This window comes from Mobula hypostoma, chromosome 3, assembly GCF_963921235.1.
Source record: "Mobula hypostoma chromosome 3, sMobHyp1.1, whole genome shotgun sequence".
NCBI lineage: Eukaryota > Metazoa > Chordata > Chondrichthyes > Myliobatiformes > Myliobatidae > Mobula > Mobula hypostoma.
This window is the reverse complement of record NC_086099.1, coordinates 176578280-176605642: the sequence shown is the minus strand read 5'-3', so window position 1 is coordinate 176605642 and position 27363 is coordinate 176578280. Positions and strand designations below refer to the sequence as shown.

The following is a 27363-nucleotide window of genomic DNA, read 5'->3' as shown; positions in this document are numbered from 1 at the left end:
ACTGATTTCAGTTGGCTTTTAATATTGAGATTTGGATAAATGGTTAAGGGAGTTATATTCTAATTTTATACTGCTATCATTAGAAAAATTGAGATACGGTAAATAAAAGTGAACAAAATCAACATTGGGGGCAAATAGTTATAAAGAGGACAGGTCAGGAGGGAGGAAGGGAAAATGTGCATACAGAAGGGAAAGTAGTGAGGGACAGCACATTATTTAAAAAATGTAACCAACAACTTCTACAAAATGATAATTAAAGGAGAGGGCAGCATTCAACAAAAATATCCAACCCACCCCACTGTATCCAGCGCACCACTGAAAATAAATGAGTAGCTGAAATCAAAGAAAATTGCTACAAAGTTTTATAGGCAGATTTAACCTTAAACAGGAAGAAGTTGTGAATTCAGGCACAGAATAGTGAGGTACAGTACTGGGCAAAAGTCTCAGGCACATGTAAAAAAAATCTGTACAGCAAAGATGCTTTCAAAAATAATGAAATCAAAAGTTTCTCCAGTAAAGATCAATAAACAGTAAAAAAAAACTTAATCAAATCTATGTGACCACTCTTGCCTTTAAAACTGCATCAATTCTCTTAGGTACACAGTCGTCCCCATAATATTCCAAATTAAAAGGCGGGGGGGGGGGGAAGAATCAGCTGGTAGATTTTTCCAAGCATCTTGAAGAAGTTGCCACCATTCTTCTGCCAACTTTGACTGTCTCATTTACTTCTGTCTCTCTAGGTAATCCCAGACAACCTCGGTGATGGTCTTAGTGATAGCCTTTGATTATTCAGAATATGGTTACAACAACTGCTGCTACTGAGCCTAGATCTTCACCTTTTCAGAAACGTTGCCTTCCATTACATGAAGAGTGGTGCTCCTGTTGCATTGACAGAAAGTGGTTCTCTGAGCACAGTTTTGCTGGTGTGCCATGAATAATACAAGCCCAGATTCCATCCTGGATTGTATAAAGAGTGCCTGACCTTTAGCCTACAAGGAAATTAGGCTTATTTGACCAATCTGCAGGAGACTGAATTTAATGCAGTATACAGTACCAGGGACAGAAAGCTAAACTATGTACATTACTTACTGAACACCCTGAGATTTCTTAAAGGTTACATAACAGTAACTCCTTCATTTTCACCATGTTCCAATTAAACAAATTCTATCCATTGAAAACCATCTTTTGTAGACCAGAGCACGAGCAGTTACAAAATACAGCTGTGGTACAATAGGGTACATTTTCAAATAAATAAGAACCAACCATTCTAGAAATGCACTGCAAAAATCTAAAGTGTTTGTTATGCTATTAAGAGGGGCTTCCAGAACAGGATTAATAGATGAAGGAAAACCAGGAACACTTCCAAGGAACTTTCAGGTTGTGCATTCCTCATCAAATTAAGCCCTTATCCCTCAACATGACAGAGACCATTATGATTGTGAGATGCTATTGAAGGAGTATTGCTGAAATTCTGTTGTGCACCTTGTAGCAGAGCAGATGAATTATTCGGGTGATGGATCAGGTGCTAATCAAACAGACTGCTTTGGCTTGGACGTTTTTTTGAGTGTTGCAAAAGTTGCATTTATCAAGCTACTTGATGAAGCTTGTTCTATTACACACCCAACTGGTGGCCTGGAGATAGTAGTTGTGGAACGCTTTTTTAAAAATTGTACTTTTCTCATTAGTGCTGTGCAATTTAAGTTCCATGGATTCCGGCTAATTGGGACACAAAGAGGCCAGTGCATTTTGGCCTAATTAAGTGCCTGCTCTAATTAGCCAAAGTTTCATGGATATAGTTAAAAGGTAAATTTGAACACTAACAAAATACTACTACAGTACTATAAAACTGTATATTAGTTCCTAATAGTTATCAATGGAGGAATTCATCGAGTGTGCACTGCAGTGGTTGTAGTAAACAAAATCAGTGCAGACGTCTAATGTAGATGAGTTGCCTTCACACAATTTTCATTCTCCAAATCTTCATTTTCATTGTAACATTCAATATGATTGTTGTTAGCTTCAAATTCTTCATAGTTCCAAACCTGTTGATATAGTGAAATTGTTTCATTTTCACTCACAGCCGTTTCTCACATAGCTAAGCCTGAATGCTTGTAAGTGTAGTGGGCAAAACAGCTCTGAATTGTCTTACTGCTCATTTCTCACCAACTATCAGTGACAAAAATCACTGTTTTTTGAATACAAACACATGCAATTGACGCTATTTAAGCTGTTAGCTCTAAGCACAGTGTAGTATCTACTGGCCACGCAAGTGCACATGTCTGACGCTATTTAGAAACCGTGCAACAATAGTCTCCTGCCCCAATTAAGCAGCATAGTATTCCAAATAAAGAAGGGAATTCCGGATATATTTTTGATTAGTTTTTGTTCTTTGCCCCAAATAAGCAGCTGCCCCAACTAACCGGAATCCACTGTGTTTCCCATGATTATTCTATATCATTGGCCATTACAATATGGTTGTCCCTTGATGCCAATTAATAATTCTGGAATTATAAGCAGAAAAATGTACCTTAACTACTTCCAATGACAAAGCTGACATGGCTTCAAAAACGTCAAGTGGAAAAAATTCTTCATAACCTGTTATATCTCCTGCCCTTGTTCACTTCAGTGGAATCTGTCCCAGTTTTGAAATCTCTCTTCAAAAAATGCAGTTCCATATTCTGCAGACTGGCAAGAATGGTACCAGGGATGCTTTTGTATAATAGTGTAACCAAATCCTTACAGTGTACTCTTCTAGACAAAGAATGTTTCATATAAATTCGTCATTGGGTCTCTACTCCTGCTGTTTAGTGCAATATAATATTTATGGATCAGTATGCATAACAGAGTGATAATGTGATAATTAGTGACCTTTAAATTTGACTAAGGAATTGAATACAGATATTCTTTCAAGTTTTTGCCATACCAATGAATGCTGGGTTTACTTTTCCCATAGTCCTAAAAAAAACCAGACATCAAAATTTATATTAGCAGTATTATCAAAAGAAGTAGGGTCATTGTCTACACCAGTGTGACTAACCAATGCAGGCTTTTATTTTCACCCAATGATAATAAGTTTATCAATGTTGAAATTATAATCTAAACAAAAAGACTTGAATATATAACAAAAAGCAAGAGAATTTGTGGTTTATGTTTAATGGGTGGAGCTAAAGATGGCGAAAAGGGTGACTTCTCCCAGCTCATCAGTGAAACAGATGAATTCTTCCTATTCTAATGTCTCTATTTTCCATTTCAGAATGGCTGGGGTCCCATCAGGATCTTGATCTACAGTGGCACGTTGCCATTCCTGGAGCTCTCTGTTGGGCTGTTTCAATATGTCCAGGTTCAGCCTGAAGTCAGGCACCTTTAGGGATTTGCATGGATATGAATTCTCGCTGGTGTCGCAAACTGAAGCGTAGCAGAAGCCGGAACATTGAAGACAGCACGAGCATTCAGTAATCGATCTATCTCTCTTCTTTACCATCTCGAGAAACAGAGACCTAGAGAGAGTTTGCTGCCAGTTCTCAAGTCATGGAACTCGAAATAAAAAGCAATGCTTCAGACTGACTGTAACATCAAAATAACGACTGCGATCTCCATTCTTGCTGTAGAAAGAGCAATATCTATCTCTCCCTTGTGAGAGAGAGAGAGAGAGAGAGAGAGAGAGAGAGAGAGAGAGAGAGAGAGAGAGAGAGAGAGAGAGAGAGAGAGAGAGAGAGAGAGAGAGAGAGAGAGAGAGAGAGAGAGAGAGCACGCGCGCGCGCGCTTATGGGGGGTCAAAAATGTTGGAGTGAACATTTAGTTTTTGATGTATTGTAGACCATTTGGGGTATTTGCTGTTGCTGGCATGATGGGTGGTGGGAATGCTGATGCTTTATGCAAAGAATAAGTGGAAGAGGAGGAGAGGGAGGGGCGAGTTAATGCTGCTTGCTGCTGTTTCTGCGTGGGGGGCAGGGGCTTTGGCATTCTTATGATTTTTTCTGTCATTCATTCTTTGGAGGTTTTCTTCTGTTTCAAGGATGTCTGCAGAGAGTAAGAATTTCAGGTTTTATATCAATTCCTCCCGGGAGGGGGGAGAAGATGGCAGCGCGACGACAGCGCATGCAGCCACTTCCGTGATGAATATCTGTTATCTGTCAAGTAGGGGACCGTGCACAATCCTGATTTGATGGAGATAGATGTGACAGCACAGCGGAACATCTGGAAAACTTCGGAAATGTCTGCTTTGCTACCGCTGCTACTGTGTGGTAACTGGAATCTCTGGAGCTGAAGGCCTCAAAATCCTCGGCTTTGTGTGTTTCAGCGGCCGGGGAGAGGTCGAAGGCGCTCAGCAGAGGATGGCGCTCAGGAGGCTGTATCAGAGAGGCTGCTCGGAAGCTCGGAGTTTTCGGATGGATGGACTCAGGGTCGACTGCTTCCAAGGTATCGGCAAGTTGACAGTGCCTGGAGATTTATGGCAGGGGGTTTCTCCCTTTTGCCGCCGCTATCGGGGACTCGGGAGTCGATCAACTCGGGACTTTGAGACTATTTTTTTTACTGTGCCTAGGACTGTTCTTCATCAAATTATGGTATTGCTTTGCACTGCTGTAACAATATGTTATAATTATATGGTTCTGTCAGTGTTAGTCTTTGGTCTGTCTTGTTTTCTGAGATATCACTCCGGAGAAACATTGTATCATTTCTTAATGCATGTATGCATTTCTAAATGATAATAAAAGAGGACTGAGTGTTCTCATAATCTAAATATACATTCCCTGATATTAAATGGAACTACTGAAGTCACTGAACTAGAATCCAGAAGGTGTGGATAAGAATTTCCAACCCACACTAATACTAATCACAATTTTGAACTAAGATGATCTGGTGACCTTGAAATTGTTGATGAAACAATAAGTTTTTAAAACAGTATTCTTCAGGGAAGGAAACCCACCATCTTTACTTTGACTGATGTTTACATGACAGCAGACCCACAGCATATGCACAACTAAACTAATCCTGTCTGCCTACACAGTGTCCATATCCTTCCACTTTCTGCACATCTATGTACCTATCTAAGAGCCTCTTGAACCACCTCTATCACATTTGACACCACAACCACCACAGGCAACACATTCTAGTCTTCCAGTCACCCATTCCCCCCCCCAAAACACACACACTTCTTCTTCGGTTGTCCATCGAAACCTGATGATGACGTCCACTCCTTTAACGGTGAGATCTTTGATGACTATACAGTCCTATACTGAGCCCACAAGCTCTATTGCAGGTGGGACATGTATATGTGGTAGTGGTGGCAACCATGGCTGCATTTCTCCTGGCTCTCTTCTGCTGTCTTCTGGTTGTTCTTTTCATCTCCAGAATATAAACCCCATCCCTACACAGCTGTCGCCAAGCGGTACGGTCAGCAGCAACATCCTCCAGGTCCTCGGGTCTGATCTTGCACTTCCTTAAAGCATTCTTCATCTGATCCTTGTAGCGTTTCTTCGGCCCTCCAGCTGAGTGTCGACCATGATGTAGCTGGCCGTATAACATTCTGCGGGGTAGTCAACATGGGGGCCGCTGGGGGACCATGGCCTCAATACTTCTGCAGTTGATCTTTACAAGTATTTCAGTGTGAGGCACCTGCTCACACCAGGTAATTCCCAGGATGTGCTGGAGGCAGCTTATGTGGAAGCGCTCCAAGGACTTGATGTGACGGCTGTAGGTTACCCAAGCTTCACAGCTATAAAGGAGGGTGGTGACACAGACCGCTTGGTATACGGCGACCTTTGTGGAGGGACGAAGGCTCCCATTCTGAAAGACTCTACGCTGAAGTCTACCAAAGGCAGCTGATGTTGTTGTCAATGCCGCTATCCTCAGAGAGAATGCTCCCCAGATATTTGAAAGATGGCATTACTGACAGCTTTTCATCACCAACAGTGAAGGCAGGTACACACACACACACACACACACCCCTTCTTCGAACTCATTCCCTCTCATCTTAAGTATCTTCCCTCTGATATTTGACATTTCAACCCCAGGAAAAAGAAAAACTGTCTGGTCATCTCTAGCTCCCACAATCTTATCTTTATCAGATCTACCCTCAGCTTCTGCCACTCCAGAGAAAGCAACCCAAATTTGTCCAACCTCACCTTATGACACATGCTCTCTAATAGAGGGAACATCCTGATAAACTTGTGCACTCTCTCTAAAGCCTCTGCATCCTTCTTATAATGGGGAGACCAAAACTGAATGCAATACACTGGATTAATTATGTAGAATAAAAAAGGGAAATAAATCATGCAATAGAATTGAAAATATATAATCCCATTCATAACTTGCAAAGAATGTGCAAAAATAGAGTCTTCTACTTTGAAATCCTGTGTTGTGATTATTAGAATGAAAGGTCTTTTACATCCTCTATATTCAGTGGGCTTTTAAACTAGTTAGTAATAAAATCAGGCCAGGTACTGTACTCACAGTACTATCGTTAGGACATAACACTGGGCTGACATTAAGAAATTATTTCCAAAAGTTTCTGTTGTGAAAAAGACAGACTTCACACATCACTCAGTTTTCAAAGACAGCAACCCACAGAGGACTTCATTCACTATAAATTGAAGAAGTGCAGTTTGCTAATTGTTTTTAAATTCTAGTCATAATGAATGATTGCTCAAGTCCCCTATGGTAACAAAATAACCAAAAAAACTTGATAATGGTACCTCTGTTTTTGCCCTGTAAATGCTCAGCTCTGAACACACCGATGTGAGTGTATGCCACTCACATATATAGAAATTTAAAATTAAGCATCAAGTTTATCAATTCCATATACTAAACAATAAGGTACAGTTTTAAAAATGCCTCCTATCTCAAGCTCCTGGGCTCTATCTTGACATCAGGAAAGTTTGAAGTTTGCACCTTCGCCCAATGTCACTATGGGTTTCCCTAACAGCTAAATTTCATCCCACATCTCAACCACTTACCCAGAAGGCTAACTGGCCAGAAGGTAAATTAACCTTTGACAGAGTTAAATGAAATTAAAGGGAAAGAATTAAAAGAGGATAGGTAAGTGCAAGTTCCAGATCTACAGGGGAATAAAATGAGGGAGAAACAGACTGATGGGACAGGTCTTCTCAGAGCATAGATTCTGTGGGCCAAATGATCTCCTATGGTGTAATAAGTATGAGAAATTTACAGTCTCTGCTACCAGGAAGAATAAAGGAAAGGACCACGATATCAGGGACATGGGAACACTGCCTGCAACTACCCCGGAGTCACCAACCTGACCTACGAGGTGAATTAACAAAAGAATCTTAATGAAGACAGCAATCAAATTCAGAGAATCTAAAGTAATTGTTTTCAAGTATCACACTCAATGTAATTATGCAAAAAACAAGGGGACTGGTTCTGACTTCTACATTTCCACTAACAGCAGAACAAAGATGCAGTGTAGCTCGAGGAGTCAATTAATATTCAGTAACTATACTGGCAGATAATTAGATTAATTCAGCCATGCAAATTTTGCCAAATGTTTGTAAATCTACTCCTTGAAGTAACGAACTGCTTGTAATTGACAGCATATAATGCCATTCAGTAAAATAAAACAGCTTTAAAGGCAATTTAGTCCTACAACAAAACTAAGTTTCATCCAGATTATAACTTAAAATTAATTTGTCAAAAGTTCAATGTTTCCACCATTGATAGAAAATTAGTAAATGAAAAAGTTAAGCATTTTATTATGTCATTTGAAGTCTGACTCTTTGATGCTTGGTTACAAAACATATAAAGTTATGTACAAGTACCCGTCAGTCACTGCAGCTCCCCAGCTTAGTTTTAACAAATAGATAACCAGCAGCAAACTGGCAGCCAGACAGATGAGTGCCAAATCTAATGCACAGAACAAAAAGGAGAGTGGTTCATTCTGAAGCAGGAGATCTCCACTATCCTAAATGAATCCTCCACTACTGAAATTTGTTTTGACAGATCAAGGATGCCAGCAGGTACTCAGAAAGATTTCTTCTTGTATTTTGGAGGACAAGACTTGTTCTGGCTCTATTCTCTTTCCTCAACTATATAGCATAACATGCTCACCAAATGTCTCACTGCCAATATTGGAGTTACTTTCATCCGGCAAGCTATCTTCAACTGATTCACAGAAAGTGTGTGGTCTTCACAGGTCAGCAGCAAGCACCAGCAACTAGCCACAAACTGTAAATTTAAGGTCACTTCTATATCATTCAGTTTCTAAATTATTTGTTAATTCGTCCCCCCACTTCTGCTGATTGGGTCTTTGCCCACATTGCAGCCAAGCTGTCATTGTTAACATATATTCAAAAAAAAATCAAAAAGTGGTGGAAACATTCAGCAAGTCAGGCAGCAACTGTAGGAAGGGAAAGAACTGATGTTTCAGGTTTGGGTACTCTCAAAATTATTCTGAAGTTCCCACAACTGAAACAACAACAGTTTCTCTTTTCACTGATGGCTAGTGTCTACTGTGTAGAGTTTGAACACTCTCTCTCTCTGACTATGTGGGTTACATCTGGGTGTTTCAATGTCCTACCACACTCTAAAGACATGGTTTTACTGGTTAATTATCCACTGTATATTGCCCCTCTTGTAGCTGGGTGGTAGAATTATTGGGAGAAAAGATTACAGAGAAAATTAGTAGGAGGGTGGGGTGGCTTTGTGAGCCAGCAAAGACTTGATGAACCAAACAGCATCTTGCTGTGTTATAAGTGTAACTCACTGTAAGGATTCACTGCTAATGTAATGGCCTCTTTGTAATGTTCACTGCTGAGGTAATGGTTTCTCTGTAGCAGCAATGTTTGGGTTATGGCTGGAGATAACAGGACTCTAGTACGCATGTTAGCCAATCGGAGATTGTTGCTCTGTCTTGTGAATCTGGACAGATGTTTTCTCGCAGTCTTTGTCGAGGAGCGATGAAGAGGGAAGACACATGTGGAGAGGACTGGTAGACCACCGGACGGAGTGGACTGGGATCTGAGGGTCCGAAGGTCGGCGACACTCGGAGGAAACCGATGGTGGAAGAATGACTACTGAGTGAGCTCCAACGTGAAATTTTGACTTTTCCTTGAATTGGGCCCTTTTTTATTTTCATTACTAACCCTATATTCAGATTAAGATTCATAAAGTTCAATCGTTTAATTGCATATGGTGTACTGTCTGATATTTTGCATTGTGGGTTTGTAACTGGGCGGTACATTACACAGCATCCACACAAACGTGATTTCCCAGTTTGGCGGGGCCAAAGGCTGTTTTCCCTAGATGAACATGAGCTGGGCGAGCCTGAGGATTACATAAAGAAAGAGGGAAATTATGTGTAACAATGACCCTAACTATTTCACCCAAGTTGGAAGGTGGTGGCTTCAGGTCTAACCAATTGACTAGTTCATAAAGCCAAAGTTCTAGAGTACTACTGAAGTGCTGCAATATTAACAAGTAGTTACCTTGGACAGGGCATAAACCAGAGAACTCACCTGCCTGCTCATGTAGATTTAAAACACTATTCAAAGAACAGCTGATGATGTATTAGCATTTCAATCAACATTTATCTATTAACCTACATTGCACAGTCAGTCATACTGGCAATTTATCTGTTTATGCAATAGTGCTGTAAATGAATTGTAGGCAAATATACAACCAAATGACTGCAGCTTTACATGAGAAAGCTCATGGGTTTCAAATACTGACAACATCTAATAGACACAAAAAGGTTGGTAGAATGGTAGAAATGCAATGACTCTCCTACTCATTATCTGCAGTCTTTAGTTCAAATTTCTATAGAATGCTCTCTGTAAGGCAGACATGAAAGTTTTCATAGCAGCACTGAAAGAAAAATAAGGGAACTTTTCCTCAATGTCCTGCTGAAATCTATCTCTCAATAATCTTTACTAATAGTATGAATTACTTCATCAGCGATAAAGTTTAATAATGAAGAGTTGCAGCCCCAACATAGATCCTTTTGGCCGGATACCCAGATATTATGCCTGATCTCAGTCACTCTTCACTGAACGGCTTCCTTGTCGAGTCAGAATCAGAACCAGCTTTATTATCACTGACATGTTATGAAATTTGTTGTTTTGCTGCAGCAGTACAGTGTAATACATAAAAATTACAAGTTACAAAAATAAATAAATAGCACAAAAGACAAATAACAAGGTAGGGTTCATGGACGGTTCAGAAATCCGATGGCTGGGGGGGGGGGGGGTGTTCCTAAACTGTTAAGTGTGCATTTTCAGGCTCTTGATCCTCCTCCATGGGGGTAGCAATGGGAAGAGGATATGTACCAGGAGGTGAGGGTCCTTAATGATGGATGCCACGTTCTTGAAGTTCTGCCTTTTGAAGATGTTCTTGATGGCAAGGAAGGTTGTGCCCATGATAGCACTGGCTGAGTCTACAACCTTCCACAGTCTCTTGTAGTCCATACCAGGCTGTGATGGGACCAGTCAGAATGCTCTCCGTTATTTAGCAACTTTCTTTTGCCACCTTATCCAATAGTCTCTTACAAATAGTCCAACTAATTAAATGTTTTCTTGACATCTATACAATGCCCATAGATACTCCCCAAGCCACCATCAAATAAAAGTTAACCAGTTGATCTTTACAAATCCATTTCATTTTAACATTCACAGTATTCTACATTCAATCGCTGTCCTGGCAACAGCTGTTGAGCTAACCATTATGCAATTCTATCTCTCTGAACTTCATTTTCCATATGACTTCCATTATTTTTGAATTTTTCTTTTTCAACAAAAGGGATCAAATTCCTAAGATAGCTTTTGATTTTATTTACAGCATACAAGTAACGCTTTGTAGCGCCAGAAATTGGGGTTTAATTTCTGCCACTATCTGTAAGGAGTTTCTAGGTTCTTTCTGTGATGACTTGGGTTTCCTTTGGGTGCTCAGGCTTCCTCCCACGTTCCAAAGACATACGGGTGAGGGTTATAAATTGTAGGTATGCTACGTTGGCACCAAAAGTATGATGACACTTATAGGCTGCTCTCAGCATTGGATGGTGGTGATCAGTGACACACATGACAGGTTTCATTGTATTTTCGATGTACACGTAACAAATAAAGCTAATTTAATCTTTATTCCTTTTATCTTTCATCTTGTTTTAAAGATACAGTATGGTGAAAACTATCTGGTCCTGTAGATTTGTCATTCTTTAATGTCAATTTTTTTTCATCCTTATTTTAATTCTGGTAAGGTGTACCTTTAATTAATGCTCTGAACAAAACTGCTGCTTTTCTATTTTCACTATTACTATCATCTCTTTAAGAGAATACCAGTGATAAATTTTGCCAGTTTGTATCATTTTGCATGAATTCAACTATAAATGATTAGGATTGTTAGTCCAAGATCTCCTATACACTTAGTACTCCAGGATATTTCACTACATGGAATACTCCCAAATACTCAGGAAATTCACACTTTCGGCTGTGAGCATGACTGTTTAACCCATATACCATGCTTATGACAAGATCCCTTCTAAACACTTTCTCGACTGCACTCTTGTCCAATCTTCACATTAACACATTCGAGAACAGTTGCTACCAAACACTCACAATGGCTACTTAAATCTTTATCGATTTACCATGTCTCGATATTACTTTTCCGCTGTCTGCTTACCATTGATAATATTTACTTAAGATTTAATTCTTAATCACGGCTACTCCTTTCCCTTAACCATCTTTCCTATAGATTTGATAACGTGGTATATTTAGTTCCCAGTCATGACCCTCTTAATCATCTCCAACAAGTGGCGATCAGATCACAAACGTATTTTCATTTACTTTTCAAGATTAAGATCAAAATTAAGATAATTTGTCAAGTGTATATCAAACCATACAGTGAAATGTGACATTTACATTATCAACCATAGAGGGGGCAACCCACTAGTGTTGCCATCCATTCTGAAGCCAATGAAGCATGCCCACAAAGCTCAGAAGAACAACATAGAACACAGGTAACAAAAAAACCAGCAAAAACGTGCCCCGTTCTTCCCTCCCGTCTACACGCATACATGGTCCTTTAACACCAGAACATGCCCCCAGTGGGCAAAGACTTAGGCCTGCAAGAACAGGGCTCCGACCTCCCCAGTGAACTCGCAGAGATTCGCAAACTCGGTTCTGGCCAATGAGCCTCAACTTCCCGTTTTCGGATTCGTCCTTGAGCCTTGATCCTCAACATCGATCCCAAGGCACGCAGATAACTGAACACCGGGCCTGAACTCCAGACTCACAGATGGCGGGACCCCAAATACTAGTCCTTGAGCTCTGGTCTCACCAACTTGTGAGCCCATGGATCATCGGAACTCATTCCTCCAGGTCACGTGGAACTCCGACTCCAGGATCCGCCAACAATTTGCTGCTCTGGGTGGCCCATGCACCCTCTGCTGGTCCAACATCCAAATTCCAACCACGGGCGTCCCACACCCGCATCACCGGTCTTTGAGTGCAGAGCAGAGACTTACACTCGAATTCTAATTCCTCCAATTCTCCCAAATACCTGTTCCTAAACCCTAATCTGGCCCCAAACTTCCCTCTCTGTCCTCAAAACCAACCTTACAAACCTAAAAAACAATCAAACATTTTAAAAATAACTGAATATGAGCTGCAACTTAACATAGATCGCACTTGGAGTCACTTTGGAGAAAAAAAACATATTTTGGATATAATGAGCACTCACTAATATCACAATTCCAAACTTCCTTGTCCACTCTAATATTTTACTCAATCATTTCCCATTTCTGTTTTCTGGTTATGTTACATGATACCTTTTCTCTCTACAGTAAATGCAGACTATTGGTACACTCTTTTCACTTGTAAAATGCTATCCACACAATAGTCAACACTTACCAAAACTCTTCCCCACCTCAACATTACTCATGTTAAACTGTTTCAACTAGCTTACATAACCTGGTAGGAACCACTTTCAGATCCATTTTAATCTCACAGATTCCTCTTGCTCCAGAATAGGAGCTGGTGCTCCACAAAATGTAGTTCCACCTAGTGCAACCCCCAATGACTTTTCCACTCCTCCTCCTTTAGTTGAACTTTCACCTCCTTATTCCACCTAATCCTACATCCACATTTCGCCTTTTTATTAACACATAAATTCACAGAACTTCTTTCTGAAGCATCGTTTGAAATGTTTCAAATTATTACTGCCGTTAAGTTTGAAAAATATAGCTCATGTACTAATTTATTGCAAGACATTCATCGTCCATATTGTCAGCAGTGAAACATGCACACAGTGGCCACTTTATTAGGTACACCTGCTCATTAATTCAGATATCTAACCAGCCAATCATGTGGCAGCAACTTAATGCATAAAAACATGCAGAAATAGTCAACAGGTTGAGTTGTTCAGACTAAACATCAGAATGGGAAGAAATGTGATCCAAGTGACTTTGACCATGGAATAATTGTTGATGCCAGGCAAGGTGGTTTGCGTACTCCATGATAAATCTCATGGAATTTTCACACACACACTCGAGAATTTATAGAGAACGGTATGAAAAACAAAAAATAAAATCCAATAAGCAGCAGTTCTATGGGTGAAAATGCCTTGATAATGACAGGTCAGAGGAAAATGGCCAGATTGGTTCAAGCTGACAGGAAGCCATCAATAATTCAAATAACCATGTGTTACAACAGTGGTGTGCTGGAGAGCATCTCTGAACGCACAAGATGTCGAACCTTGAAGTGGATGGGCTACATCAGCAGAAGACCACGAGCATGCATTCAGTGGCTATATTATTACATACAGGAGGTACTGTACCTAATAAAGAGTCCACCAAGTGTATTTGAAGACCCAGTGAGTGCACACTACTATTCTGATCTAATTCGGATGAATGGGCATCTGTGCTTTTTACAGAATGTAGCTGACTTCCATGGGGCAGGAAAGCACAAAAAAAAAGTGATTAAATGTGATTGTGTCCCTATATGCACACACTGCAAGCATTCGACTGCAAATCAAATTAACTTATTCCCAATACGTTTGTCACTGTGTTACCCCAACCAAACATTGGTATAAGTAGTGAGATTGTTTCAATTGCAAAATCAATATTAATATTTATGCATTGTATTTGATCACCAAGGTAATAACATGAAGCAGCAAATGTGATAATTATTATTGGGTGGGATACCAGCTGGTAGTATGGACCATTTATTCAGAGGCACAAGTTTGAATTCCACTGGGGATAATGATTTCAAGTAATTAAATAAATCTGCATTCAATTGACTTTATTTCTTACATCCTTCAAACACGAGTAAAAATCTTTACGTTACGTCTCCATCTAAATGTGCAGTGTGCAATCATAGTAATTTATAATAAATAGAACTGTCAATGTAATATAGAGTACACTCAAGTCAGCCTGAGTTCACCAGTCTGATGGCCTGGTGGAGGAAGATGTCCTGGAGCTTATTGGTCCTGCCTTTTATGTTGTGGTACTGCTTCCCAGATGGTAGCAGCTGGAATAGATTGTGGTTGGGATGGCTTGGGTCCCCAATGATCCTATGGGTCCTTTTTACACACCCGTCCTTGTAAATGTCCTGAATCATGAAAAAAGTTCGCAACTACAGATGCGCTGGGCTGTCCGCACCACTCTCTGCAGAGTCCTGTGAGTAAGGGAGATACAGTTCCCATACCAGGCAGTGATGCAGCCAGTCAGGATGCTCTCAAATGTGCCCCTGTAGAAAGTTTCAAAATAAAACAAAAGCAAGCCAGTCTCAGACATGGTACCCATTAACTCTCTGGATTGGCATGAGTACTCATCTGGTTCACTAATGTCTCTCAGGAAAATAAATATGCCATTCTTGCCTGTTGATCTAGGTGATTTCAGGCCTACCAATATTTGGTTCTTAACTGCTTGCTCAAATCAGGCACAACTAAGGATAGACAATAAATGGTGGTATTTCCTTTAGCATTCATAACGCAAGAAAGAAAATGTAAATTGCAAGCTTACACGGTAAACCAGCCCACTATATTAGCAACATACATCAAAGTTGCTGGTGAACGCAGTTAGTCCTGACGAAGGGTCTCGGCCTGAAACGTCGACTGCACCTCTTCCTACAGATGCTGCTTGGCCTGCTGCGTTCACCAGCAACTTTGATGTATGTTGCTTGAATTTCCAGCATCTGCAGAATTCCTGTTGTTTGCACTATATTAGCAAATGTTTTCATGAGGCTTCGGGTTTATGAGGGTGGCGAGCATAAAGTATGGTCTGCATTGAAATCAATGGCAGAGTTAAAATGTGCTGTCATTGATGCTATTGTCTAAACCACATCTCAACCCAACTACCACCAGAATCAGAACCACTCCCAAACCTCCACCGGACCAGCTCTAAGTTTCTGCCATTACTAAAACATGTTTCACACTTGTCAATATTGTCATAGGTCATTGTTTGTAACATCATGCATTTCTTCTTAAAGAAAGTACTTAAAAAAAACACAAAATCTGGTTAACCAGAAAATTTGGGAGACAATCTCATTCCATTCTAAGGAGATTTCAGATGTGACTCTGATAGAGGCTGCAGGTTCTGACTGCTCTCTACTGTGCATGCTCGATTATTTGTATGAACACTGAAGAAAGGATGCAGTTGGAGATAAATTATTCATAAATGATATTATTGTCCATATTTTGAACACGAAGTAAAAGAAAATCTGGAGATGCTGGAAATCCAAGCATCACTCACAAAATGCTGGGGGAACTCAGCAGGCCATGCAGCGTCTATGGAAAAGAGTACAGTCAACATATCGTCTAATCACAAGCAAAAGGAAATCTGCAGTTGCTGAAATTGCTGGAGACTTTCTTTTGCTTGTGGTTCCTCCAGGATTTTGTGTGTTGTTTGGAGTTCCAGCATCTGCAGATTTTCTTTTGCTTGTGATTGGATTAAACATCAACTATACTCTTTTCCATGGATGCTGCCTAGCCTGCTGAGCTCCTCCAGCATTTTGTGTTTAAAAACAATGTGTTTCATTCTTCCATAATTTGTAAATGCTCAGTTCCAGCCATATGCAATGAAACACAAGACACTGCAAACATAGTAATATAAAATGGAAATTCTTAATAAAGTTTTGCCATTCATGAATTACTGATTTTGCTCATTCCTGGAAGTCAAAGGGAAGGGTACATTTGTAGTATTTGTTGACTTTATGTTCACACCCAAAGGGAAAAAGGCAGAGTAAATTTCTGCATGGGATGATTCTATGGCAAGAGTGGATTTCTCTCCATGGCCACTTATAATCATGGAGCAGCTATGTCAGAAATTACCTTGCTTGACATTGGACTCTATCCACTCCCAGCAATAGTTCACTTGGGTACTGCACAACAGGATGCACAACAGTCTATTGAGATTATTATCTCCTAAATATATAAACTCTAAGAAGGCAAGACTCAATGACATCCAAATCAGAATCAAGTTTAATATCACTGGCATATGTTGTGAAATTTGTTGTTTTGCCACAACTGTACATTGCAATACATAATAAAAATGAACTATAAATTACAGTAAATATTTTTAACAATTAAATTAGTGCAAAATAAGAGCAAAAATAGTGAGATACTGTACATGGGTTCACTGTCCATTCAGAAATCTGATGGCAGAGGGGAAGAAGCTGTTCCTAAAGCGTTGAGTGCGTCTTCAGGCTCCTGTACCTCCTCCTTGATGGTAGCAATGAGAACGGGGTAAGTCCCAAGTGATGGGGGTCTTTAATGATGGATGCTGCCTCACCTTTTGAAGACGTCCTAGATGCTAGGGCAGTTAGCATCTATGATGGAGCTGGCTGAGTTCACAAATTCCAGTAGCTTTTTGCAATCCTGTGAAAATTTAGATCTGACCTTTGTCATCATTATTAATGCTATAATACTCTACACTTTATTATATACATCTTAGATTCTGTCAAGTCCTGATGCATGTTTTCCAAATTTTGGAATGGTACCCTTAATCACTGCCTATTCAACACAGCTGGGCAGAGGAGATAACCAACAATAATATTACAACTTAAGGAACTGCATTTGAAGTAATTTTGTAGAATATAAGGTAGGGCACACCAGCTCCCAATAGTTTGAGGATTGTATCTAAACATGTATTTTTGATAAACTACATGAGCTCATAACTGATTCTGTGTCTGTAAATTTCCATGATGAATCTGCAGAAGGCACGATATAAATAACAGAGGATGCAATTTCAAGAGCATCTATCAGAATGCAGGAAACCGTGCCACGCTCCGTGATCAATCCTGGATATAAAATGTTACTTTTCAGATGTATTGAATCGCCACTCTCCTACGCCCGAAAGCAAGACGCAAAATACAGCAACTGCAAAGGCTTACCAATGTCACTTAGACAGGAACAACGGAATTACGAAGAGGCAGCCACTCGGCCCCTCGAGCTTGTTCCACCATCCATTAAGATCACCCATAACCTTCTTTATTTAACGCACCGTGTATTTTTAATGAAAGTGCTTGTTTTGAAAACCCCCCTTATCATCTTTATGGCGGGGTAAGTGATCCATATTGTTAAAAATTCATAGCAAAATAAAATTAAACACAATTACTTTTCGTTTTTTTAAAAAAACATCAGTGTTAGAAGAACAGGCATCGAACGTGTTAACAAGCACATCATGATTTTTTTTAAAAACCGAGGGTGCTAAACGGCGGAGGGGGTGGGTTATGACTTCCAGTTAACCGGAGGGTGAACTGCGGCTGAGATTCTCAGCTAACGTCCTCCCAACAGCAACGTGCTCATTTTAAATCCGATGCACAAAACACACCAAAAACACCGCGCCGTGGTTGCGCTGCTCACTTGGATGCTCCGATTCCAAATTACATCCACTGCACTGAAGGATTATTATTTTGAAGGAAAAAACCACACGCCCTAACATAAATGAATGATACGTTATTGGTGGTGGGGAGGGGGACGAGGGGAAAACAAGATGAATCGATCGGTAACGGATGACTCTCTGCGACATCCTGACCTCTCGCATCTCAGCAACTTTAAATAATAGATCCCGACACTTTTTTATCCGAGGAAAATGGGGAAAGGGGGAAAAGGCCATTGGAGCTCCAGTTCCCGAGAGCAGGGCTCGCTGGCGATCCTCATTGTTTCCTCCTCCCGCCGCCGCTGCCGCCGCGTCCCGGGGCTTTTTGTTCAAATGACAATAACAGGTCCGACTGGAAAATCCACAGACACCTCCATCGTCAAAACACCACCACAGGCGCACACACACCACCCCTCCTCACGAGGGACACCACCCTCTTCTCCAACCTCGTCCCCCTTCACCCAGCCACCAGAGTCATCGCCCTTCCCGTCGCCTCTTACCTTGTGCGCGCCGCTCATGAAGGGTTTTCGTGACCGCTTTCCACACATGGCAACCGAGGAGGCAGAGCAGGAGGGCGGCGGAGCGCGAAAAACGGCTCATCCTTCTGTCAGCAGGAGGAGACGGGCGCCAATGCCGAGGGGCCGCCCATATTTAACGCCGCCGCCCCTGGACGGCGTTTGCCTGCCTCCCTGCTTCCTTCCTTCTCTTTTCTTCCTCCTCCTCCTCCTCCACAGCTCCAGCTGCCGTCTTCACTGCTTTCCAACCTCAATCCGTCTGGATTCAGCTTATCCCCAGCGCTTTAACTCCCTCCCCTCCCCAGAGAGGCGCGACTAGAGGTAGCGGCTGGAGCTTCGGCGCCACCCGCTGCTCCCGCCTCACTCTGCACTTAAGCGCGGATGCAGCAGGAGAAGGGGCCACTCGGAAGCACTCTTGACTCAGCTCCCGATTGAGGACCTCTGCAAACAATGCAGGAGATCGTCCGGCCCATCATGCCTGTCCTTTCACTTTAGCATTGCTTCTGCATCAGTCCCAGTCCATGCTTATTGTATCCCCCCCCCCATCTGCTTTTGCGAAAGTTATCACTGAACCTGCTCCCCTCCTGTTCAGACAGTACGTTCTGGGTCATTGCATCTCGCAGTATGGTCGGTTTTACACTAGGAAATCGGATTATTTGGTGCGGGGTTTTTGAACGGATATCTTACGTGATAAAGACGAACATCTCAGTTTTCCTTGTCATGGCCCTTGCACTCTTTTGGTCTAACTGCACTACATTCTCTCTGCAACTGTAATAATATATTCACTATTGTTTTTTTTTGTAAAACCTCAATGGAATGATTTAGATGAATGTAAACCAAAACATTTTACTATATCTTGGTACATGTAATAATAATAAACCAATTACCGAAGAGAACATGGGTTGTCACCAAAACTGGGAATTGGATAGGTATCTTGACACCTGTTCAGACCATTTAAGAGGTCTGGCCATGTAGGACAGGAGGCAGGACTTAGATCTTATTCAATCCAACAGTCCTTAAAGGCCCATAAGATGATATGCCTGGTTTCGATGTCTGACATGATCTGATCTCCAGGGCCTGGGTCCAATTCTGGTTCTATATAGGAACCCGACTGCTGGTTACACATCCATTATGTGAAAGGACTGACACTGTATAACACTGGGATACAGGAGCTTGTAGACATTGATCACCAGTTTGCATTAACTGCAATTTCAAAAAGTTCATTAAAAGAGCTAGGAAAGGCAGAATGAAATATGATATCCTGTAAATTACTTTTCTACAGATTGTATTTATTAGAGCCAGACACAATTACGTGAAAGACAAACATCTCGAAAAACTGCCAGATAAAGCTGCTATTGCAAAGTGCAGTGGATTGCATGACATTCTGAAGTGGGAGGGTGATCAGCCAGATGTCGTGGTGCACATCGGTACCAATGACATAGCAAGGAAGAGTGAGGAGGTCCTGGAGAGTGAGTATAGAGAGCTTGGTAGGAAGTTGAAAAGCAGGACCTCGAGGGTGGTAATCTCAGGATTGCTACCTGTGCTAGGTGCCAGTGAGGGTAGAAATAGGATGCTCTGGAGGAGGAACAAGTGGCTGAGGAACTGGTGTAGGGGGCAGGGTTTCAGATTTCAGGATCATTGGGACCTCTTCTGGGGCAGGTGGGACCTGTACAAGAGAGACGGGTTACACTTGAATCACAGGGGGACCAATATCCTTTCAGGGAGGTTTGTTAGTGCTATTGGGGAGGCTTTAAACTAGATTTGCAGGGGGATGGGAACCAGAGTGCCAGAGCTGACAGTGTGGCTGGGGTGAAAATAAATGATGTTGAAAGTTTAAGCAAATCCGCTGATAGAAAGGTTGTGAGTGGTGGTAAAAATCTTCTGAGGTGTATATATTTCAATGCTAGGAGTATTGCGGGGAAGGCGGATGAGTTAAGGCGTGGATTGACAAGGGGAATTATGATGTTGTAGCAATTAGTGAAACTTGGCTACAGGAGGGGCAGGACTGGCAGCTTAATATTCCAGGGTTCCGATGTTTCAGATGTGATCGAGGCAGAGGAATGAAAGGTGGGGGAGTAGCATTGCTTGTTAGGGAAAATATTACAGCAGTGCTCAGGCAGGACAGATTAGAGGGCTTGTCTACTGAGTCCTTATGGGTGGAGCTGAGAAACAGGAAAGGTATGGCCACATTAGTGGGATTGTATTACAGACCACCCAATAGTCAACGAGACTTGGAAGAACAAATCTGCAGAGAGATAGCAGGCAACTGCAGGAAACATAAAGTTGTGGTGGTAGGGGATTTTAATTTTCCATACATTGATTGGGACTCCCATACTGTTAGGGGTCTAGATGGTTTAGAGTTTGTAAAATGTGTTCAGGAAAGTTTTCTAAATCAATATATAGAGGGACCAACTAGAGGGGATGCAATATTGGATCTCCTGTTAGGAAACGAATTAGGGCAAGTGACAGAAGTCTGTGTAGGGGAGCACTTTGGTTCCAGTGATCATAACACCATTAGTTTCAATTTGATCATGGACAAGGATAGATCTGGTCCTGGGGTTGAGGTTCTGAACTGGAAGAAGGCCAAATTTGAAGAAATGAGAAAGAATCTAAAAAGCGTGGATTGGGACAGGTTGTTCTCTGGCAAAGATGTGATTGGTAGGTGGGAAGCCTTCAATGGGGAAATTTTGAGAGTGCAGAGTTTGTATGTTCCTGTCAAGATTAAAGGCAAATTGAATAGGAATAAGGAACCTTGGTTCTCAAGGGATATTGCAACTCTGATAAAGAAGAAGAGGGAGTTGTATGAAATGTATAGGAAACAGGGGGTAAATCAGGTGCTTGAGGAGTATAAGAAGTGCAAGAAAATACTTAAAAAAGAAATCAGGAGGGCTAAAAGAAGACATGAGGTTGCCTTGGCAGTCAAAGTGAAGGATAATCCAAAGAGCTTTTACAAGTATATTAAGAGCAAAAGGATTGTAAAGGATAAAATTGGTCCTCTTGAAGATCAGAGTGGTCGGCTTTGTGCGGAACCAAAGGAAATGGGGGAGATCTTAAATAGGTTTTTTGCGTCTGTATTTACTAAGGAAGCTGGCATGAAATCTATGGAATTGAGGGAATCAAGTAGTGAGACCATGGAAACTGTACAGATTGAAAAGGAGGAGGTGCTTGCTGTCTTGAGGAAAATTAAAGTGGATAAATCCCCGGGACCTGACAGAGTGTTCCCTCAGACCTTGAAGGAGACTAGTGTTGAAATTGCGGGGGCCCTGGCAGAAATATTTAAAATGTTGCTGTCTACTGGTGAAGTGCTGGAGGATTGGAGAGTGGCTCATGTTGTTCCGTTGTTTAAAAACGGATCAAAAAGTAATCCGGGAGATTATAGGCCGGTGAGTTTAACGTCAGTAGTAGGTAAGTTATTGGAGGGAGTACTAAGAGACAGAATCTACAAGCATTTGGATAGACAGGGGCTTATTAGGGAGAGTCAACATGGCTTTGTGCGTGGTAGGTCATGTTTGACCAATCTGTTGGAGTTTTTCGAGCAGGTTACCAGGAAAGTGGATGAAGGGAAGGCAGTGGATATTGTCTACATGGACTTCGGTAAGGCCTTTGACAAGGTCCCGCATGGGAGGTTGGTTAGGAAAATTCAGTCGCTACGTGTACATGGAGAGGTGGTAAATTGGATTAGACATTGGCTCGATGGAAGAAGCCAGAGAGTGGTGGTAGAGAATTGCTTCTCTGAGTGGAGGCCTGTGACTAGTGGTGTGCCACAGGGATCAGTGCTGGGTCCATTGTTATTTGTCATCTATATCAATGATCTGGATGATAATGTGGTAAATTGGATCAGCAAGTTTGCTGATGATACAGAGATTGGAGGTGTAGTAGACAGTGAGGAAGGTTTTCAGAGCCTGCAGAGGGACTTGGACCATCTGGAAAAATGGGCTGAAAAATAGCAGATGGAGTTTAATACTGACAAGTGTGAGGTATTGCACGTTGGAAGGACAAACCAACGTAGAACATACAGGGTTAATGGTAACGCACTGAGGAGTGCAGTGGAACAGAGGGATCTGGGAATACAGATACAAAATTCCCTAAAAGTGTCATCACAGGTAGATAGGGTCGTAAAGAGAGCTTTTGGTACATTGGCCTTTATTAATCGAAGTATTGAGTATAAGAGCTGGAATGTTATGATGAGGTTGTATAAGGCATTGGTGAGGCCGAATCTGGAGTATTGTGTTCAGTTTTGGTCACCAAATTACAGGAAGGATATAAATAAGGTTGAAAGAGTGCAGAGAAGGTTTACAAGGATGTTGCCGGGACTTGAGAAACTCAGTTACAGAGAAAGTTTGAATAGGTTAGGACTTTATTCCCTGGAGCGTGGAAGAATGAGGGGAGATTTGATAGAGGTATATAAAATTATGATGGGTATAGATAGAGTGAATGCAAGCAGGCTTTTTCCACTGAGGCAAGGGGAGAAAAAAACCAGAGGACATGGGTTAAGGGTGAGGGGGAAAAAGTTTAAAGGGAACATTAGTGGGGGCTTCTTCACACAGAGAGTGGTGGGAGTATGGAATGAGCTGCCAGACGAGGTGGTAAATGCGGGTTCTTTTTTAACATTTAAGAAAAAATTGGACAGATACATGGATGGGAGGTGTATGGAGGGATATGGTCCGTGTGCACGTCAGTGGGACTAGGCAGAAAATGGTTCGGCACAGCCAAGAAGGGCCAAAGGGCCTGTTTCTGTGCTGTAGTTTCTATGGTTCTATGGTTCTACAAAGGAAATGTGCCTAGTTCCATGATTTAAAGAAGTGGAAAATGTTTGCTCTCCAAAAGGAAAATGAAAGGTGAGAACAGGAAGTACTTGAATAAAACAGATGGCTTCTCCATACCTTTTTTCAGAATGGCCAAGAACAGGGCCATTAGAGCTAACCATTGAGTATAATGGTACAGACATTGACCAGCATCATTTTCAAATTAAGATTTATTTGGATGATGGGCAAATCAAAATATGGATCCTTTGTTCCTACACGGTGTTACACAGTGGGTGTTGATGGCGGACATAAATGCAAGACACAGACACTGAAGTACTAGGAACCAGACTATGAAAGTAAGAATGCTAGGGAAGTCAGGAAGCAAGGATTGATCAGAGGGAAATCCGGGAGAGAACAAAGCATAGCGGGAAGAAGTGCAACTAGACACAGACACAGGCCCTGGGCGAGACTAGGACTCAGGGCCTGGGCTAGGACTTGGACTAGGGATGCAGGACCCGGACAGGGAACTCGGAATGAGGAGCCTGGACTAGTTACACGGAACTCGGAAACAGAGCCTGGACAAGGACCCGGAACCTGAGTCTTGATTGGGACTCAGAACCTGGGTCTTGACTCGGACTCAGGATTAGGATCTTGGCAAGGACAGAATGTGACAGAACAGGACAGGATGAGGTACCCCAGCACAGGACGAGGAATCTCCAGCCCTGCGCTGGATAAGGAACCGGAACTAGATGAGGACATGAAGCTCAGATTTGAACAGGGCTGGAACAGGGCTGGAACACGGCACCTGGACTTAGTCTAGGAACACAGAGCCTTGGACGTGGACTGGACACAGTACTCCAGGGCAGGACAAGACTCTTGGAATCGGCTTGGTTAGGACCTTGGGCATGGAGCCGGGACTCCTTCTTGAAGCACAGGGCCGGGACTCTTTCTAGGACGCAGGGCCAGGATGACTGCCGAGGGAACTGCCAAGGTAAACTGCTCAGGGACTCCTGGATTGGGCGAGGGACTCCTGGACTGGACGAGAACATGAAGCCTTGACTTGGATATGACTGGAACACGGCGCCCAAAACACAGAACACAGAACACAGAGCTGGGACCCCTCCTTGGGAACAGGACCTAGGGCCAGGACTCTGACACGGACGCTAAACACAGGGACACAAAGACATAGTTCCAAACTCAACAATAGATAGTTCTTTTTCTTGGCGTGGCAAGGCTCTGGTCTCACTCCAGCAGTTGAACTTGCCAGGGATGCAGGCAAGGCTTCAGAAGGAAGGGAAAGGGAACAGTCCAGCAGGGAATCCTTGGTTTGAGAGGTATTAATATGCCAGCCCAAAATGACAATCAGGTGCCTCAATAAAGGCACCCAAAGGAACAAGGGAAAACAGGAAAACCCAGAATAAGGTATCAACGGACCGGACCGTGAACCGGAATGCAAACTTCACGGACCGGACCATGACAGTGAGAAGGACTTGTGGCTGGAGTGTTGTATATAATCAGTTTTGGAATTCTGGGTGCCAATGGGTTTAATATATTGAAATGTATATACCAGATATAGAAAAACTTGTCCCCTCTAATACAAAACTGACCTGATTCTGCAGGTCAGGCAGCATCTATGGAAATGAATAAATTGCTGATGTTTCGGGTTGAAGGAAGGGGAGGGAGAGGAGGACAAGATAGAACATGATAGGATAAGCTTGGTGGGTGGGAAAGGAAAGCGCTGGAGAAGAAAGAATCTGTTAGGAGATAAGTGTACCATGGGAGAAAGGGAAGAAGAAGGGGCAGCAGGGGGGAGATGACAGGCTGGTGAGAATAAGAGGTAAGAGGCCAGAGTGGGGAATAGAAGAGGGAAGGGGGAGGGAAAAATTGCTGGAAGGACAAATTGATATTCATGCCATCAATTTAGAGGCTATGTAGATGGAATATGAGGTGTTGCTCCTCCACCCTGAGTGTAGCCGCATTGTGGAAAAAGTGGAGGCCATAGACTGATATGCCAGAATGGGAATTGGGAAAGGAATTAAAATTAAAAGGCCACTGGGAAATTTCACTTTTGGTGGATGGAGCGGAGGTGCTTGACGAAACAGTCCCCCAGTTTACGTTGAGTCTCAGCAATGTGGAGGAGGTCACATTGAGAGCACCGGACACAATAGATAATCCCAAGAGATTCGCATGTGAAGTGTTGCCTCACCTGGAAGGACAGTTTGGGGCCCTGAATGGAAGAAGTGAATGGGCAGGAGTAGCACTTCTGTCACTTACAGGGATATGTGGCAGGAGGGAGATTAGTGGTGAGGGACAAATGGGCAAGGGATCATGGAGGGAGCGATCCCTGCAGAAAGTAGAGAGTGGGGGCGGGGTGGAGGAAATGATAGCGGAAGAATGATGTGTTGGATGCAGAGGCTAATAGGGTGGTAGATGAGGACAAGAGGAATCTCTGATGTCCTGGAAAGGAAAGCCTCATACTGGGAACAGATGCAGTGGGAACAAAGGAATTGAGAGAAGGGAAAAGCATATTTACAGGAGACAGAGTGGGAAGAGATATAGTTAGGATAGTAGTGGGAATCGGTAAATTTGTAAAAGATATCGATAGACAGTTTGTCTCCAGAGATGGAGACAGAGAGATCAAGAAAGAGGAGAGGGGTGTTAGAAATGGACTAAGTGAATTTAAGGGGAGGATGGAAGTTGAAGGCAAAGTTGATGAAATTATCAAGTTCAGCACAGTACATGAAGCAGCACTGATGCAGTCATGAATGTCATGCCGGAAGAGTTGGGGAGTATTCCAAGGCTGGAACATGGACTGTTCTATGTAGCCAACAAAAGGGCAGTCACAGTTGGAGCCCATGTGCTCCGAATGGCTACCCCTTGAGTTTGGAGAAAGTGGGAGAAGCCAAAGCAGGAATTGTTGAGGGTGAAGACCAGTTCCGCTGGATAAAGGAGGGTGGTGGTGGAAGGTTACTGTTTGGGTCTTTTGTTGAGAAAGATGTGTAATACAGAAAGAACTTGCAATACTGATGTTGTATTAAACAATATTAAATGTGGAAGAGGTAGAATACACATACTTGCAGCCATTGTGTGTGGTGGTCAAGGAAATGATGGCAAATGAGGTATCAGTCAAACAGAGGGCATTGCTCAGGATGGGATTGAGCTTCATGATTATTGTTAGACTTGGCAGACTGTATTATACATTCTTTTAGTTCATTCATTCATTTAATTTTTTTTACCGTATCCATGGGTACAAGAGATGGTTGGTTCATTGAGCCTACGTTGAAGAATTAACAAAGTGCTAGAAACACTAATCAAGTCAAGCAGTATCAATGGAAGGAGAAACAGATATAATACTTCCTGTTTAAGATTTTGGTCAGATGTTTCTTCACTTGCTGAGTGTTTGCAGCATTTCATATGTATAACACATGCAGTTTTAAAAAAAATTTTCATTTATTGCTCCTGAAGTTTTAATCATTAATCATAGAAATAGTGTTGGCCTGTTGGTGGCACATAGACCAGAACAGGGTAGGAATAGAAATGGTGTTGGCCTGTTGGCGACACATAGACCAGGACAGGATAGGAATAGAAATGGTGTTGGCCTGTTAGTGGCACGTAAACCAGGACAGGATAGGAAAAGGCACTTCAGCCCACTATGTCTGCATCAATTATGATGCCAATCTAATAGATCTCATCGAGCGATGCCAGCACACAGTCTATGTCCCTCTATCCCAGAGGTTCCCAACCTATCTTATGCCATTGTCCCTTATTATTAACCAAAGGGTCCATAGACCCTAGGCTGGTGACCCCTGCTCTTTTCCCTGCCTGCTGATGTAACTGCCTAAGTGCCCTTAGCAGCATATTCTAGAAATATTTCAGCAGCAACATCTGGGCAAGTGTTGGCAGGGAGTGACTATGATGCCATTCCCATGTATCATGCCTAGTGGCAGAGAGCAATGGTGATACATGCTAACGTCAGGTCGTTAGACTCTATTACTGAAAAGGATCATTGCTTGAGTCACAAACTTTGCTATGAGTTGTGAGTAGCCCAAGCGAGCAACTGCAGTGGTTCTGGAGTGCACGTACGATAACTGGGATGATGTTTGTTTGCATCTGTTAGACTGAGTAATCCCGGCTGTCTTATAATATCAATTGATGGAATCAAGTTGGCTGAATACTTACTTCCACGATGGTGAGCCTATAGGTAGGAAATCGCATACGTCAACCGCTTGGTATTTCCAGCAAGAGATGTTTGCAAGTGCTTCAGACCTGTCTTTAATATTCA

General features: G+C 42.2%; 1 protein-coding gene across 1 annotated transcript in view; it reads right to left on the bottom strand.

The window, feature by feature from the left end:
• fam171a1 (family with sequence similarity 171 member A1) overlaps positions 1–18623 on the bottom strand; it is a 169898-nt gene extending 151275 nt beyond the window's left edge. The window contains exon 1 of the mRNA XM_063044128.1: positions 18322–18623. Coding sequence (XP_062900198.1) covers positions 18322–18421 — 100 coding nt within the window. The 5' untranslated portion in view covers positions 18422–18623. The remainder of the gene's footprint in view (positions 1–18321) is intronic.
• Between the last annotated feature and the right edge of the window lie 8740 nt (positions 18624–27363).